The sequence below is a fragment of the Symphalangus syndactylus genome, chromosome 18 (assembly GCF_028878055.3).
Source record: "Symphalangus syndactylus isolate Jambi chromosome 18, NHGRI_mSymSyn1-v2.1_pri, whole genome shotgun sequence".
NCBI classification, from domain to species: domain Eukaryota; kingdom Metazoa; phylum Chordata; class Mammalia; order Primates; family Hylobatidae; genus Symphalangus; species Symphalangus syndactylus.
The window spans coordinates 68,399,845-68,414,518 of record NC_072440.2 but is presented as its reverse complement, the minus strand read 5'-3'; the positions used below and the strand labels follow the sequence as shown (position 1 = coordinate 68,414,518).

General features: G+C 37.1%; 1 protein-coding gene across 14 annotated transcripts in view; it reads left to right on the top strand.

Moving 5' to 3' along the window:
- The window catches only part of HORMAD2 (HORMA domain containing 2), a 96,383-nt gene that overhangs the window by 31,128 nt on the left and 50,581 nt on the right, over window positions 1-14,674 (top strand). For 12 of the 14 annotated variants that reach the window (XM_055254106.2, XM_055254107.2, XM_055254108.2 and 9 more), the window contains 5 exons: window positions 16-36; window positions 713-739; window positions 7,161-7,228; window positions 9,815-9,972; window positions 10,144-10,394. In XM_055254106.2, coding sequence (XP_055110081.1) covers window positions 16-36; window positions 713-739; window positions 7,161-7,228; window positions 9,815-9,972; window positions 10,144-10,394 — 525 coding nt within the window. Of the gene's footprint in view, window positions 1-15; window positions 37-712; window positions 740-7,160; window positions 7,229-9,814; window positions 9,973-10,143; window positions 12,626-14,674 lie in introns of all 14 variants that reach the window. The other 2 variants (XR_010117173.1, XR_010117174.1) reach the window with 1 other exon arrangement.

Below are 14,674 nucleotides of genomic sequence, written 5' to 3'. Positions count from 1 at the left end.
TTCTTTCTCTTGAAGCTACGTATGGCAGTATTGACAGTAAGTACACACTCATTTAAAGACCAAGCCTCTGTCTCTATTTCATTGTCTTTTGGCAAGTGAAACATTAAAACAGTACTCCCCCTTCCTCCCTGACTATTTTTTTTAATCTGTCTTGGAATTAAAAACATAGGATCTATCAGAAGTTTTAATAAAAGGTTATGAATTGTATATTTCTTTGGTACATACATGGGAGAATGTATAGGCTATACTATCTGCTTCATTTATTGGCTCTCAGGATTTTATTTTTTTAGTTACTTTACAGACTCCAAATTTTTTGTTTTTGAAGTTTGGTAGACTCTTTTGAAATTTTGTATACCTCTGAGTTTAACATGTTATACGTAGTTAAGAATAGAAAATGAGAAGATACCACTGAGAGTCTTAGATCTATGATTTATTGAACAAATTTTAAACCATAATGGATTATTTAGAATTTATTTGTAGCTCAGTCATGGTAATTATGAATGCTTCATTATTAATTTCCTTTTATTCAGTGTTCACAGAATATTCTAAAGACTCTACATTCACAAAATAAGCATATCCTATCTCTAGCTTAAAATATATGTCTGTACTCAACTAATAGAACACAAATTAAACTCTATATAAAAAATGTATTTCATGAGGAGTAAACTAGTAAATTCCAGAAATTAAATGCTGTTTATTTTCCCTTATACAGCTTTACACAAATCCCATGGGATCTGAGGTAAGAACACACACAAACGTATAGGTGGGTAGTGTATGTATATTATATTTTAAGATGTTTTTCTGAGTTGAGGCTATAGATTATGTTACTAGACTACCATATGATAGAGGAACTAATAGTGGGCTCTTTCAGTATATTTTACTCTAAACTTGACCAATCTCTTATTATGAGATTTTTCAAAAACTATGTAAGGGTATTGGGGAAAAAAGGCATTGAGAAGAACTGAGCCTATTCCCTAACCTGTTGGCATTAAGAGTCTCTTAATGTATAAATGTATAAAACCACATTTTTTTCTTAAAAATTTTTTAAATTTAATTTTTATGGACTTTTTTTCTGAGTCATATAAAACCACATTTTATTATTTATTTAAACTGATTATGAATCTTTTCTATTTATGGCCTTTTGGGAAAATAAATGAGATATGGCATAACTCTAATTTTCTTTTTTGCCAACTAAATTCTCCTTTTCACGTTTTTATTTTCAGAGCTTTACCTCTTTACTTCTCTCTTTAGATTTCTTCCCTCTGTTTAGGGAATCCAACTCATCTTCAAGGCCAACTATGTTCAAATCTTATATGTAAACCTCTTTGGCTATTTGGTCTATACTAACTTCTTTCTTTAAATTCTTTTTCCAGCAGAACCCCACAATTTAACACTCTCAATTGATTCATATTGATTACTTAATCTCCTCAACCAGATTGTGAATTCTTTTTTTTTTAGATGGAGTCTCGCTCTGTCACACAGGCTGGCTCTGTCTCCCAGGCTTCTAGCAATTCTCCTGCCTCAGCCTCCTGAGTAGCTGGGACTACCGGCATGCACCACCATGCCCGGCTAATTTTTATATTTTTTATATTTTTAATTTTTATATTTTTAGTAGAGATGGGGTTTCACCATGTTGGCCAGGCTGGTCTTGAACTCCTGACCTCAGGTGATCCGCCTGCCTCCGCCTCCCAAAGTGCTGGGATTACTGACATGACCCACCATGTCTGGCCCAGACTGTGAATTCTTGAGGACAAGAGTCTTGTCTCATAGTCTTGGACACATAATAGTTACTTGTGCCACTTTGAATGTGGCTGTGGCACAGAAATGGAGGGAGAAACTTTCTGTTCTCTTCTGACTTTACTCTCTTTGTCTTTCCTTTTTCTTTACTTTCAATTTTCCTTCTCTAAGCCTATGTATTTAGCCTAACTGGTGCTATTCTAGACTAAATTATGCATTTTTAGCTCTTAATATTCTTTCTTTGCAAGATGACATGTAGCTGTTTAAGCAAGGGGTAAGAAAACTATTACATATGGTAGGTAGCAATTCCTCAATGCCCAAACTAGTTCTATCTTTTATTTCTTTGTCTCTTGTTTCATTTCAAAATGCTTCCCCACAACGCTGTAAGTTTGAAGGGAAGTTTCCCAAAATAAAACCTTCAGATAGTTACTAAATTGGTCATTTTCTTAGTGTAGTATTTATCATGTTTTCTTATGCGTGAAAACGTCCTAGTTTGAAACCAGTGTTTTTTGGGGGTAGTGAAATGCTAAGCAAATTGAGTTTAATTACAAAAAAAGTACTACAGAGTGGGAAGAAATGCAGGCATATATAATAATGAAGTTAGGAAACAAAAGCTTGTTATGTGGTAAGTTTTGAGCTATCATTTATGACCCAGGAAAAAATATTTTGAATGTTTACAGAGTGTTCCCCTTATGGGTAGGTAGTGATTCCTAACCTCTACGTGTTCATGGTATACTTTTTATTACTAAAAAATTCAGTAGCATATTGGATAATACTAAAACACTCAAAAGAGCCCAAACAAATCAGTAATAATTACAATGTAACTACTACTGTGGTATACCAATGTTCATAGGACCTAAAAAGCATCCACAAGTTACATTATTTTATGATTGCTATTTAGCATCAAGTCACTGATAAAACTATTTACCTCCCTGATCTCATTCTCTTATGTATTCACAAAACAACATTCTAACATAAACATAATCTTTGGCATTCATCTCATATTGTGCCATGTTTCTTGAGTTGTATGCCTGGAAGTATATCCTTTCCTAAACAAAACTGCACAAACAATAACAATGTTTGTATATGCCTGAAGCAAAAATATACTAGACAGGTGGATTAAAATTTGCAGCACTCTTGTGAAGAGTATGTCATGGTATAACAATTGAGAACCTCTTGCTTAAATCAAACAAGTATGTGTCCCTAGTTCAGAAGGCCAACTGAGTTTTCAGCATTCTACAAAGTTGTGGTACTTCTGTGCTATAAGTTTTGTTCTGGTTGCTCCATCTCATGAAAGAGATGACCAACGAAAGTAACTAAGCATCTAAGTAAACTAAGTACTAAAGTAGTGAAGAGTGACAGTGTAGCTTTTCTATAGGCACACACTACAAAATGAGTAGCAAGTATTAGTAAAACATGTAAGCCAAAATGTAAATAAGATTTACACAGCTTAATGCATGTAAGACCATATAGAATTATTATATATGAATATTGTGAAGGCATAAATCTTATGGTTTCACTATCTATTCCTTTGTGCCTATTTACTGTTGAAGGTGATCAACACTCTTTATTTTTATTTTGTTAAGAGACAGGCTCTCCCTCCATCACCCAGGCTGGAGTGCGGTGGTGTGATCTTGGCTCATGGCAGCCTTGACCTTCTAGGCCCAAGTGATCCTCCAACCTCAGCTTCCCAAGTAGCTGAGACTGCAGTTGTTCGCCACGATGCCCAGTTATTTTTAAAAATTTTTGCACATGTGGGGTTATGTTGCCCTGGCTGGTCTCAAAGGATCCCCTTGCCTCAGCCTCCCAAAGTGCTGGGATTACAGGTGTGAGCCACTGCACTTGGCCAACACTCACTTTTAATAGATTGCTTCATGAACTTAACTATAAGTGGTCCCTGTTTCTAGCCACAATGTACTTTTAGATACTTTATTTTAGGAAAAAAATCCTTGTAAGATGAAATCCTAAGTAGGCATGAACTCTACCTTGGCCAAATATTTATTCGTTCAGCAAATATTAATTGGGTTCCTTTTATGTGCCTAGCATTGTTCAAGGTATAAAAACACAGGGGTGAATGGGATAGGCAAGATCCTTGCTCTCTAGAAGCCTACATTCTTATGAGGTAGGACAAACAATAAATAAATTAATTAAAATTAATACAAACAATTTCAGATAGACATAGTGCTATTAATAAAAAATTTTTTAAACAGGTGATGTACTAGAGAGTGCTGAAGTGGAGAATGAAGAAGGAGGGATTGGATGGCTGTGTTAGATTGGGCAGTTCCTAGGAGGCATCCCTGAGAGGCTACTGTTTGAGCTGAGATGAATAACCAGAAGGAGTCAGCCCATGCAAGCCTGTGAGGGGCAATGACATGTGACAGGCCAAATAACACCATAGTTAACATCACAGGCACTGGAGTCAAATCGCAGTTCTACCACTTACTAGCTTCATCAATAATGAGAATAATGTCTACTTCAGAGTGTTGGCTACACAAGGGGATGAACTCATGTGAAATATTTAGGGCAGTGCCTGGATATTATTATTAACTGGAGACCGCATGTTCCAGAGTATAGCTGTGCAAAGGCCCTAAGACAGGAAGGAATCTTGGGTGTTTGAGTATAGAAAAGGTGCCATGAGCCTGGAGCTTAGCTGAGTGCAAGGGAAAGCGGCCAGAGATAAGGTCAGAGAGGCAGACAGGGGACGGATGAGTAGGGCCTTGCAAATCAAGATAACTTTTGGATTTTATTTTAAGGGTGGTGAGAAGCTAATGGGGGATTTTAAGAAAATGAGTGACATGGTCTGATTTGTATTTTCAAAAACTCCTTTTGGCTGCAGAACAGAGAATGAGTATCAGATGGACTTGCAATTTGCTTTAGAGATAGACTTGAACAGTCTTGCCAATGGGTTGGAATGTGGAGGGAGAAGGAAAGGCTGCATATGTTGCTGCTGCTTTGGCCTATGTGACTATATTTAGTATGATTCGTAGAAACCACTGATGAGCAGTTCAATGGTTCACCTTTATTAGGCAACACATTAGTCTGAAAAGTGTTATATGAGGTGTTAAGAATAGTACCTGCTATAAATATACCTTCCTAGATAAGCCAGAGTCAGACTGAGGTTAATTAAGGATTAGCATCTTCTGTAAAACAAATATAATTATAACTCTTTTATTAGTTGCTTCAGGGATCAAATAATAAAGTGTAAATAAAATTATCAACTACTAAAACAACCTACTCTTGTTACAATTTAAAAAAACAAAAGATCTCTCAGAGCATTAAAAAGCTATAGTTGATTGAGAAACATGGGCAGGCAGGAAGAATGGGCATTGTTTGCTTGGCAGAGCAATTACACCCAGCACTGGCTAAGAGAGGACTCTGTTCATCTCGCCTATCTGGAGTGAACCTGTTGCTATAGGCTCCTCTAATCTCATCTGTCTCTCCTATTGTATTTACAAACAGTTTTCTGAACTTGATTTGATTTCTCAAGTAGACTGTCTTATTAGGAAAATGCTTTTATCTTTTAAAATTAACTCCATTACAAATCAATCTCCTTAGAGTTTAAGCATCATGAGCCAATTTTCCCAAGACCTGATCACCTGTAATTAAGTTTCATGTTAAGGTTTAAGATCAGCAGAGCTGGGAGGCTTAAAGTAACAGAAACACTGAGACTTTTTCTGATCAGTCTGACATCCTCATTCTCACATTTGTCAAGGATCAAATACTGAACCAGATGAATAAAGGACATTTTTTTGTGTTCTGTTTTAAGCTTATACCGTTTACTTGTCATTAGTACTTCTCCAGCTCTGTGGACATACTGTATGACATGTCTGGGCCAAACATTTGCTTCAACTACGAGACGTTTATTTTATTTCATTTATTTATTTTTCAAATTTAATTTAATTATTTTATTAATTTAATTTATTTATTTTTATATTTCAGGTTATTTTATTATTTCTTTCTTTCTATTCTATTCTATTTTTTGAGATGGAGTCTCGCTCTGTCACCTAGGCTGGAGTGCAGAGGAACAATCTAGGCTCACTGCAACCTCTGCTTCCTGGGTTCAAGCGATTCTCCTGCCTCAGTTACCTGAGTAGCTGGGATTACAGGTGCGCACCAGCACGCCCGGCTAATTTTTGTATTTTTGGTAGAGACAGGGTTTCCCCACATTGGCCAGGCTGGTCTTGAACTCCTGACCTCAGGTGATCCGCCTGCCTCGGTCTCCCAAAATGCTGGGATTACAGGCGTGAGCCACCGTGTCCAGCCAGACATTCATTTTATTTTAAATGGAATCTATCTCTTATGAGGAAATTTGTCCCTCTTTATTTCTAGTTTTCTTAACAGTGAGGAGAGCAGATAGCAGTAGTATCTAGTTTTCAGTGCAGGACTGAAAAAACAAGACTTGATATCAGAGGTCAGGGCTCCTTTTCTAATATTTTTTAATTTTCCTGTTGCCATTGTAGTCTTCCCTGAATTACTGCAGTAGACTCTTAATTGCTCTCATGGCTTTTATTTCTTCCCCTCTGCACTTTTAAAGGAGCCAAGATGATGTTTAAAAAATACAAATCACTCCTGCTTAAAACTCTTCTGTAGACTTCTAGCTTACTTAGAATGAAATCCAAACCCCTTACCATAGCCAACAAGGCCCCATAGTCTCCTTTATCACCTCATTTCCTGGGTTCTCCCCCTCGCTCACTGGTTTCCAGCCACTGGGCCTCCTCTCTGACCCTAGAAGAGGCATCCCTTCCCACTTCAGAGCCTTTGCATTGCTGTTCCCTCTGCCTGAGGCACCCCACCCCCAAGATCTGCACATAACTGACCCTTGAGGCTCAATTCAAACCTCACCTCTTTAGCAAGGCCTTCCTTGGCCCTTCCAAACCAAAGCACCACTTGTGCCCTTCATGTACCTCTCTATCACAGCATCTGCTTCTTCCTCACAGCACTTACACTATCGGAATTAGCTTATTTCATTTGTTTACTTATTTACTGACTATTTCCCCTACTGGATTGCATGTATATTCTAGAAAAACAGGGACCTTTTCTGTCTTGTTCACCACTGTGACTCCAGTGACTGGCACAAAGTAGACATTCAATACAATATTAGTTACATGAATGAATGGTTTCTCAACTGGTTCCACTGTGATTTACCTAGTTCAGTTAGATATTTGACTCTGTGATTTTGTTTTTCCAGCTTTAAAATGGTAATAATAGTATCTTTCATATAATTTATTTTTAGCATGGAGGAGAAAAACTAGGTTGTCTTTATATTTGGAAATATTACTCTTGAATAATGTGATACTGTGAAACAAACTGCTATATAGGAAGTATAGTAGGTATACAGTGAAAATGTTCCTTACTTATGATCAGGTAAGATTCTGGATTTCTTTTCTAAATTTTTTTTTCTTTATTTTCTTCGGTTTTTGTAGAAAGTGACTGAGATGTACCAGTTCAAGTTCAAATACACGAAAGAAGGAGCCACTATGGATTTTGACAGGTAGAATCTAACTGCTTAATGAACATGAGAAGTAAATAGGATTGAGGTAAACATAAGCTTCTTGAGGCCAGAGAAAGGCCTTATACTTCTTTACATATTTCCCCACAAACCCTACAGAAAACCACTATTATAAAAAGGGGCTGCAACAATTGTTTACATTCCTGAAATCCATGGATTAAGCTGGTGGGAATAGAGAAAATGGCGGGCAGCACAAAGGTAGAAATTATATTAATAAGGTTGCTTACACGCTGTTGATTGAATAACTCCATAAGGCTCTGTCTAGCCATTAATTCAAAGTTTCTCAACTGCTATGCCTAGATAGTGATCCTTTCCACACTCAATATAGCCAGCCTGTGCCTAGGGTAGATAATACCCCTGTACTATTTGCCCGTATGCACAAATATTCTCATTTACTTACCCCAGTATGTCATATAAATATCATTTTCTATGTGTCATTGTATGAAAAGATTAGAAAGCACTGCAGTTTCCTATTAAGTCGAAAATTCCAAGTTTTAGGTGTACTAATGGGTTAAATAGCAAACACAAGGACATTGAAGAGCAACATTTATTTTTCTCCCAGTAGCTTTTGGGTTCAGACCTGCCAGGAGGGATGGAGAGCTAAGTATTGCTGATGAGATGGCACAGTAGTGGAAGGTACAGATGATGGTGAAAAGCTCTGGATAGTAGAGGAATCCGAGTAAGGGGGATGGATGCCCCTGAAAGGAATGACTGATCAGAGACATGGCCTAATTTTCAATTTTCCCTACTATTAGCTCTGGCTCATCATTTTCCATGAGCTTGAGGACTTTTCTCCAAGATTCACTCCCTTAATTATCCTTCCATTTGTAAAACCTACAGACAGCACTAGAATGTGAAGAGAAAATCAGTTCCAAAAATGAGAATTAGAATATTACCTTTTATTAGCTAACATTTGTATGATACTTTACAGCTTATACAGCAACACTTTTCATACACATTTTCTCACATAAAAAGTTACCTTTACTCTCCAAAACTCAAAAATATACACTGATGGCCAGATTAAACTCTTTTGTTCTGAAGGCACATATGCCAAGAGGTAAGCTGTAAAACAAAAATGGCCAAATCTTTCACATGCTAAGGAGGAGAGAAGGTAATGCATATTATTAATTTCCTAGAGAAGAAATATAGGCATTTGTTTAAATGGGAGTCCTGAATATGGTTTTATTGATGTGTCCTGGAGGCTCCCATGAGCTATATGCCTATAACCCTTCATTCTGGTTACCTACATTTGAATTGGTTAAATCCTGGATGGCAGAATTTTAAGTTGTTCAAAATTGGAAAAGGAGCTAATGTATTCACTTAATAAATGTTTGCTTCATGAATTCACACTGTCTCCAAAGATCACTTAGGGAAAAATCCAACAGTTCAATTACTTAGGGTTATTTTTCATATTAAGAGCTAACTATGTGCACAGCCATGTGTAAATATATTATAGTCATGGTCCTTCCTGGAAATTACTCAAATGTGAGACTAATTGTGGAAGAAAACTTTGGAGATAAATGAACAAAGTTTAGAATTGGAAGGTAATTTAGTCCAAATTGTTCATTCATTCATTAATTCAACAAATGTTGATTGAATGGCTGGGCACCAAACTGTACTGTGGAGATGAAAGATATAGCCACTCACAGTCTAGAGAAGGACAAATAGTTATCCTGAGGATAAGATGAGGGTATTATCAGAGAAGACTGCTTTGAAGAGTCTGCACATGAGCTAGGTATTAGAGGATAAATTAAGGACAGTCAGGAAGAGAAGTGGAAAAGCACAGTACAAGCAAAGTGAACAGCATATGCAAATACTGTGAGTGAGAGGAAACTGGGCAATAGCTGCAGATGAGGATGGAGCTGAGGATGTGACGGGTTGTGAAAGGAATTGTATACACACTGTCTTTGAATTTGATTGAAAAGTGATGGATATAATAGAAGAATTCTAAGTAAGAAGGTGATATGAACAGATTTTCCTATTAGTAATATTATTTCAGCAGTGATATGGAGAATATTTTGCAGTGTAGACAAGAAGGAAAGCAGGAAAAATGTTACATAGCCACTGTAGTAATCAATGCAAGAGTGAGGAAGGGATACTTTTGCAAGATAATCAGATGGTAGAAAGGCCCAGAGCTGGTGATTGATTCTATGCTTGAGAGTTGTAGAAATGTCTTTACGTTTATCTCACAAATGAGCTAACTGACCTAGAGTGTGTCTAAATGACTTCACCAAGGTCATTCAGCTAGTTATCAGCAGAGCTGATATTAGATGCCAGGTCACCTAATGCCAAATTCGTTGTTCTTACTATTGTGGTATATGATTTTTTTCAAATCAAATTTTTAAAAAGATCGTATTTTAAATGCTTTTAGGGAATTTGCTGCTTAAGACATTCTTTGTATATACATTGCAAAAAGTACTATCACTCCCCTAATTTACATTCTAAAAAAGTCTCAAAATGTCCTAATGTTTAATTTATATTTACTCACATAGTCAAAAGTTTTGTTCCTTTTGGGATAGATTGCCACTATTGTATATGATCAAAAAGTATGCTTTTTTTTCTATGTAGTCGTAGCAGCAGTACAAGCTTTGAAACTGGAACAAACAATGAAGATATTAAGAAAGCCAGTGTTCTACTGATCCGTAAATTGTATATACTGATGCAGGACCTTGAGCCACTTCCTAATAATGTTGTACTTACTATGAAACTCCACTACTATAATGCAGGTAGGTAGAGAACTTTAGGCAAATTCCTTCTGAAGTGCTGAGCTAATATTTTATATAAGTAGAAGGATTTTGCAAGCATCTGAAAGAGAAGTCTGTTGCTACACATGAAAGATTAATCTGACTTGTATTGAAACCCAGTTTTCATGGCTTTTTGCCCTTTTCATTTCACAGTGACCCCACATGATTACCAACCCCTCGGTTTTAAAGAAGGGGTAAATTCACACTACCTGCTGTTTGACAAGGAGCCTATCAACGTGCAAGTGGGATTTGTCTCCACTGGCTTTCATAGCATGAAAGTAAAAGTCATGACAGAGGCTACAAAAGTGATTGATTTGGAGAACAGTCTGTTTCAGGAGAACAGCACTACTGAGATCGCCCATCAAGGTCTAGACTGTGATGAGGAAGAAGACTGCAATGACCATGTAAGGCAAAGCTTTAGTGATTTTCTATCGTGTCAGTTAAACACAATTGATATTTTTCAGTTTCTACCCAGGGCATGCACGTGGAGTGTGCCAGCTATAAAAGCTGAAACAAAACTAGTCTCTGACATCAAGGAGTTTTTAATCTAAAAAAGTTTAATCTTCTAAAAGGAAATATACTTTATCAGATGAAATTGTCCATAACTAGGAGGAAAAAGATTTTCTAATATATTTATTTTATTAAAGATATCATACATTTAGAAAATTTGAGGTTTTCTTTCCTTTATTTGTAAATAACATGTTTTTAGGATTGAAAAATATTCTAGGTATTTATTCATACTCATTGGAAGTATAAATCAGTTCTTGATACTGAGATAATTAGATGGGAGGAGTTGGGGAAGATAAATTTTATGGATAAACCCGAGTCAGAGTGAAAACAAATAATAGTCAACTTCTGGTTATGTGGAGGAAGACAAGCTTTGGGGCTAACTCACTGGGGAAAGTCAGGGGGTTGGTGGGGTTGGAGCCGGTGGAGCCAAACAGGTCTCTGATCCCTTTATCCTCCTATTTCCACCAATAGAGACTTGGAGTTAGATTCTTGCTAGGGTCCCATTATGCCCTAGGTAACTCCACACCCTTAACTGTTGTCTGGGTAATAATGTTAACTGTATGACAACATTGTGTTAAAAGGGTTCTGAGTTAGACAAAAAATTTTCAGTAGGAAGGGATGCTATAAGATCTTTTCAGAAGATATTTTAAGATTAGAATGATAACTTGTTTGCTTAAGATAATTTGAGTCATATTTAAAGATAGATGACTGTACTAGGTAACTTCTGAAGGTTCCTTCTAGTTCTTTAACTCTGTATTATGTTTAATACATTGAAAAGAGGTTCTAGTTGTTCTAATTTTAACTCAATTAATGTAAATAATACAACCAAACAAGCAACAGATTGTTTTTAAATTTTTAGTGCTTTCTCAATGTTAGACATAAAAATCACTTTGGATTTTGGTGCAATTTTCCTCTTCCAATTTCACTCAAGGAACATATAGCTAACATAGAAAGGGTAAAAAAAAATGAAGGTTAAGAAAAGAATGTTTCAGCTAGTTTTTTTCTTTTGTTCTTATTGTTTTTGAGACAGGGTCTCGCACTGTTGCCCAGGCTGAAGTACAGTGGTGCAACCATGGCTCACTGGTGCCTCAACTCAACAAGGAATCCTCCTACCTCAGCCTCTCGGGTAGCTGGGACTATAGGCACATGCCACCACACCTGGCTAATTTTTTATTTTTTGTAGAGACAAGGGTCTCACTGTTACCAGGGCTGGTCTCAAACTCCTGGGCTCAAGTGATGCTTTCACTTTGACCTCCCAAAGTGCTGGGATTACAGGTATGAGACACCACACTGGGCCTCAGCTAGGTATTTATTTATTTAGGGAAAGAGTCTCGCTCTGTTGTCCAGGCTTGAGTGCTGGAGTGCAGTAGTTCATCACAGCTCACTGTAGCCTTGACCTTCTGGGCCCAAGTGATCCTTTCAGCTTAGCCTCCAGCGTAGCTGAAACCATAGGTGTGTGCCACCACACCCAGCTAATTTTTAATTTTTTGTGGAGACAGGGTCTCCCTATGTTGTCCAGATTGATCTTGAACTCCTGGGCTCCAGTGATCCTCCTGCCTTGGCCTTTCAAAGTGCTAGGATTACACCGCACCTGGTTAGATTTTTACCTTTTAATTAAGAATTTCTTTCTTTTTTTAATCAAACGAAAGCAGGACAACCTAAGAACGCATAGTTCAACTGATTAAATAACAAATGTGATAATCCTTTACAAGCATACATTTAGTTGAAACTACATGTATTATATGGACTTTGTGGTAAACTTAGTTGATTGAAGTTCCTCTCTCAGCCAGACAAACATATGAGAGAATTTAGTAAGTCTAGTGAAGTGGTTACTGTCACTTTCCCACTAAGGATTCCTTTTTGTTTTCCTTCATGGAATACATGGAACAGACACACACACACACACACACACACATACATGTGTATGCATATGTAGAATCTTTATTTCTTTTAAAAATTTTATTTTGAGATATATCATACATATAATAGACTACATAAAAATAATATGTGCAGTTTAAAGAATAATGAGAACATCCATATGTCCTCCGTTTAGGCTAAGATGTAGAACATTGCTACTCCCTTAGAAGCCACCATGTGTCCCTTCCTCATTGCACGCCCCCTGAAGGTAACCACTCTCCTGACCTTCATGATAACCTTTCCCTTGCCCTTCTTTATAGTTTTGCCATGGATGAGTACATCTACTCGTTTTAAATTTTTGTATCAAAGTAATCATACTCTGAGTATTCTCCTTTAATTTTCTTTTGCTTGAACATCAAAGTTGAGATTTAGCCATTGTGTTGTTGTTCTTTCATTTTCACTGCTGTAGAGTATTCTGCTCTTGATAGACATTTTTAATTGTTATAAACATTCATGTACATACCTCCTGGTACACCTGTCAAAGAGTGTCTCCGGAATATATGAAACAGTTCTAGGCTTGTGTATTTTCAACTATGTTAGGTAATGCAAAACTGTTTTCCAAAGTAGTTGTACCAACTTACTCGCTATCCCCAGTGGAGGAGAGTGCCCTACATTCTTGCCAACACTTATTGTCAGAGTTTATGTTTCCTGCCAGTCTGCTAAATATGAAATGGTAATGCCTCATTATGTTAATTTGTATTTCTCTGATTATTTGTGTGTTTGTGCATCTTTTCTTTGGCCATCCGATTTTGCTCATATTAAATAGCTGTTCATGTCTTTCATGCATTTGTCTATCAGATTATTTATCTTTTCCTCAATGGTTTAAAAAATATGTGCTTAGTAATAATTCTTTTTCACTCATTTATGTTGCAATATTTTTTTCATGTTGTGGTGCATCTTTTCACTTTCTTTTTTTTTTTTTTTTTGAGACCGAGTTTCCTCTTGTTGCCCAGGCCTGAGTGCAATGGCACAATCTCAGCTCACAGTAGTCTTCTGCCTCCTGAGTTCAAGCGATTCTCCCACCTTAGTCTCCTGAGTAGCTGGGATTATAGGCATGTGCCACCACACCCAGCTAATTTTGTATTTTTAGTAGAGACGGGGTTTCTCCATGTTGGTCAGGGTGGTCTCGAACTCCCGACCTCAGGTGATCCGCCCGCCTCAGCCTCCCAAAGTGCTGGGATGACACGCATGAGCCACTGTGCCTGGCTCATCTTTTCACTTTCTTTAAGAGGTCTTTTGAGCAATGTAAGTTTTTAATTTTAATATAGTTTAATCTTTTCCTTTAGTATGTGCTTTTGGATATCCTTAAGAAATCCTCTACCTAAGGTCATTAATAATATTCTCATATTTTATTCTGAAAGTTTTAACGTTTTTCTTTTTACATTTAGGTTTATAATCCACTTAAAGTTTATTTTTATTTATGGAGTGAAATAGACCAGACCCTCTTAACACTTTTAAATTCAAGAATAATAAACATACAGTAAAACATATGTATTAGTGATACAGCTCAATAAATATTCACAAACTGAACACTAGAGCTGGGATGAGGGTGACACAAGCAAGGTGCCTAGGGAGCATATTTTAAGGAAGATCTCAGGTGCCAAGAATAAGGACCTCCTTAAATTTTGCCCCCTGGACATCTTGCTTGCTTTGTCTTTGTCACAGCCCTACTGAATAAATATGTGAAATCAGCACTCAGATCAAGAAATAGAATTCTTCCAGACACTGAGAAACCCCCAGTCTTACTTTACAGTCAGTACTCTACTCACAAGAATATTGCTATCCTGACTTCTATTCTCATAGATTAGTTTCTCCTCTTTATTTTATAGACATGGAATCATAGAGTATGGACTTTTTTTTTTTTTTTTTTTTTTTTTGAGACGGAGTCTCGCACTGTCTCCCAGGCTGGAGTGCAGTGGCGCGATCTCTGCTCTGCTCACTACAAGTTCCGCCTCCTGGATTCACACCAATCTCCTGTCTCAGCCTCCCGAGTAGCTGGGACTACAGGCGCCCACCACCACACCCGGCTAATTTTTTGTATTTTTGGTAGAGATGGGGTTTCACCATGTTAGTTAGGATGGTCTTGATCTCCTGACCTCTTGATCAGCCTGCCTCGGCCTCCCAAAGTGCTGGGATTACAGGCATGAGCCACCGCGCAGGGCCGAGTATGGACCATTTTTTCAGTTAACATTATGTTGTGAGATTTACCCATATTTTTACATTTTGTTGTAGACCATCCTGACAATTTATTCGTCCT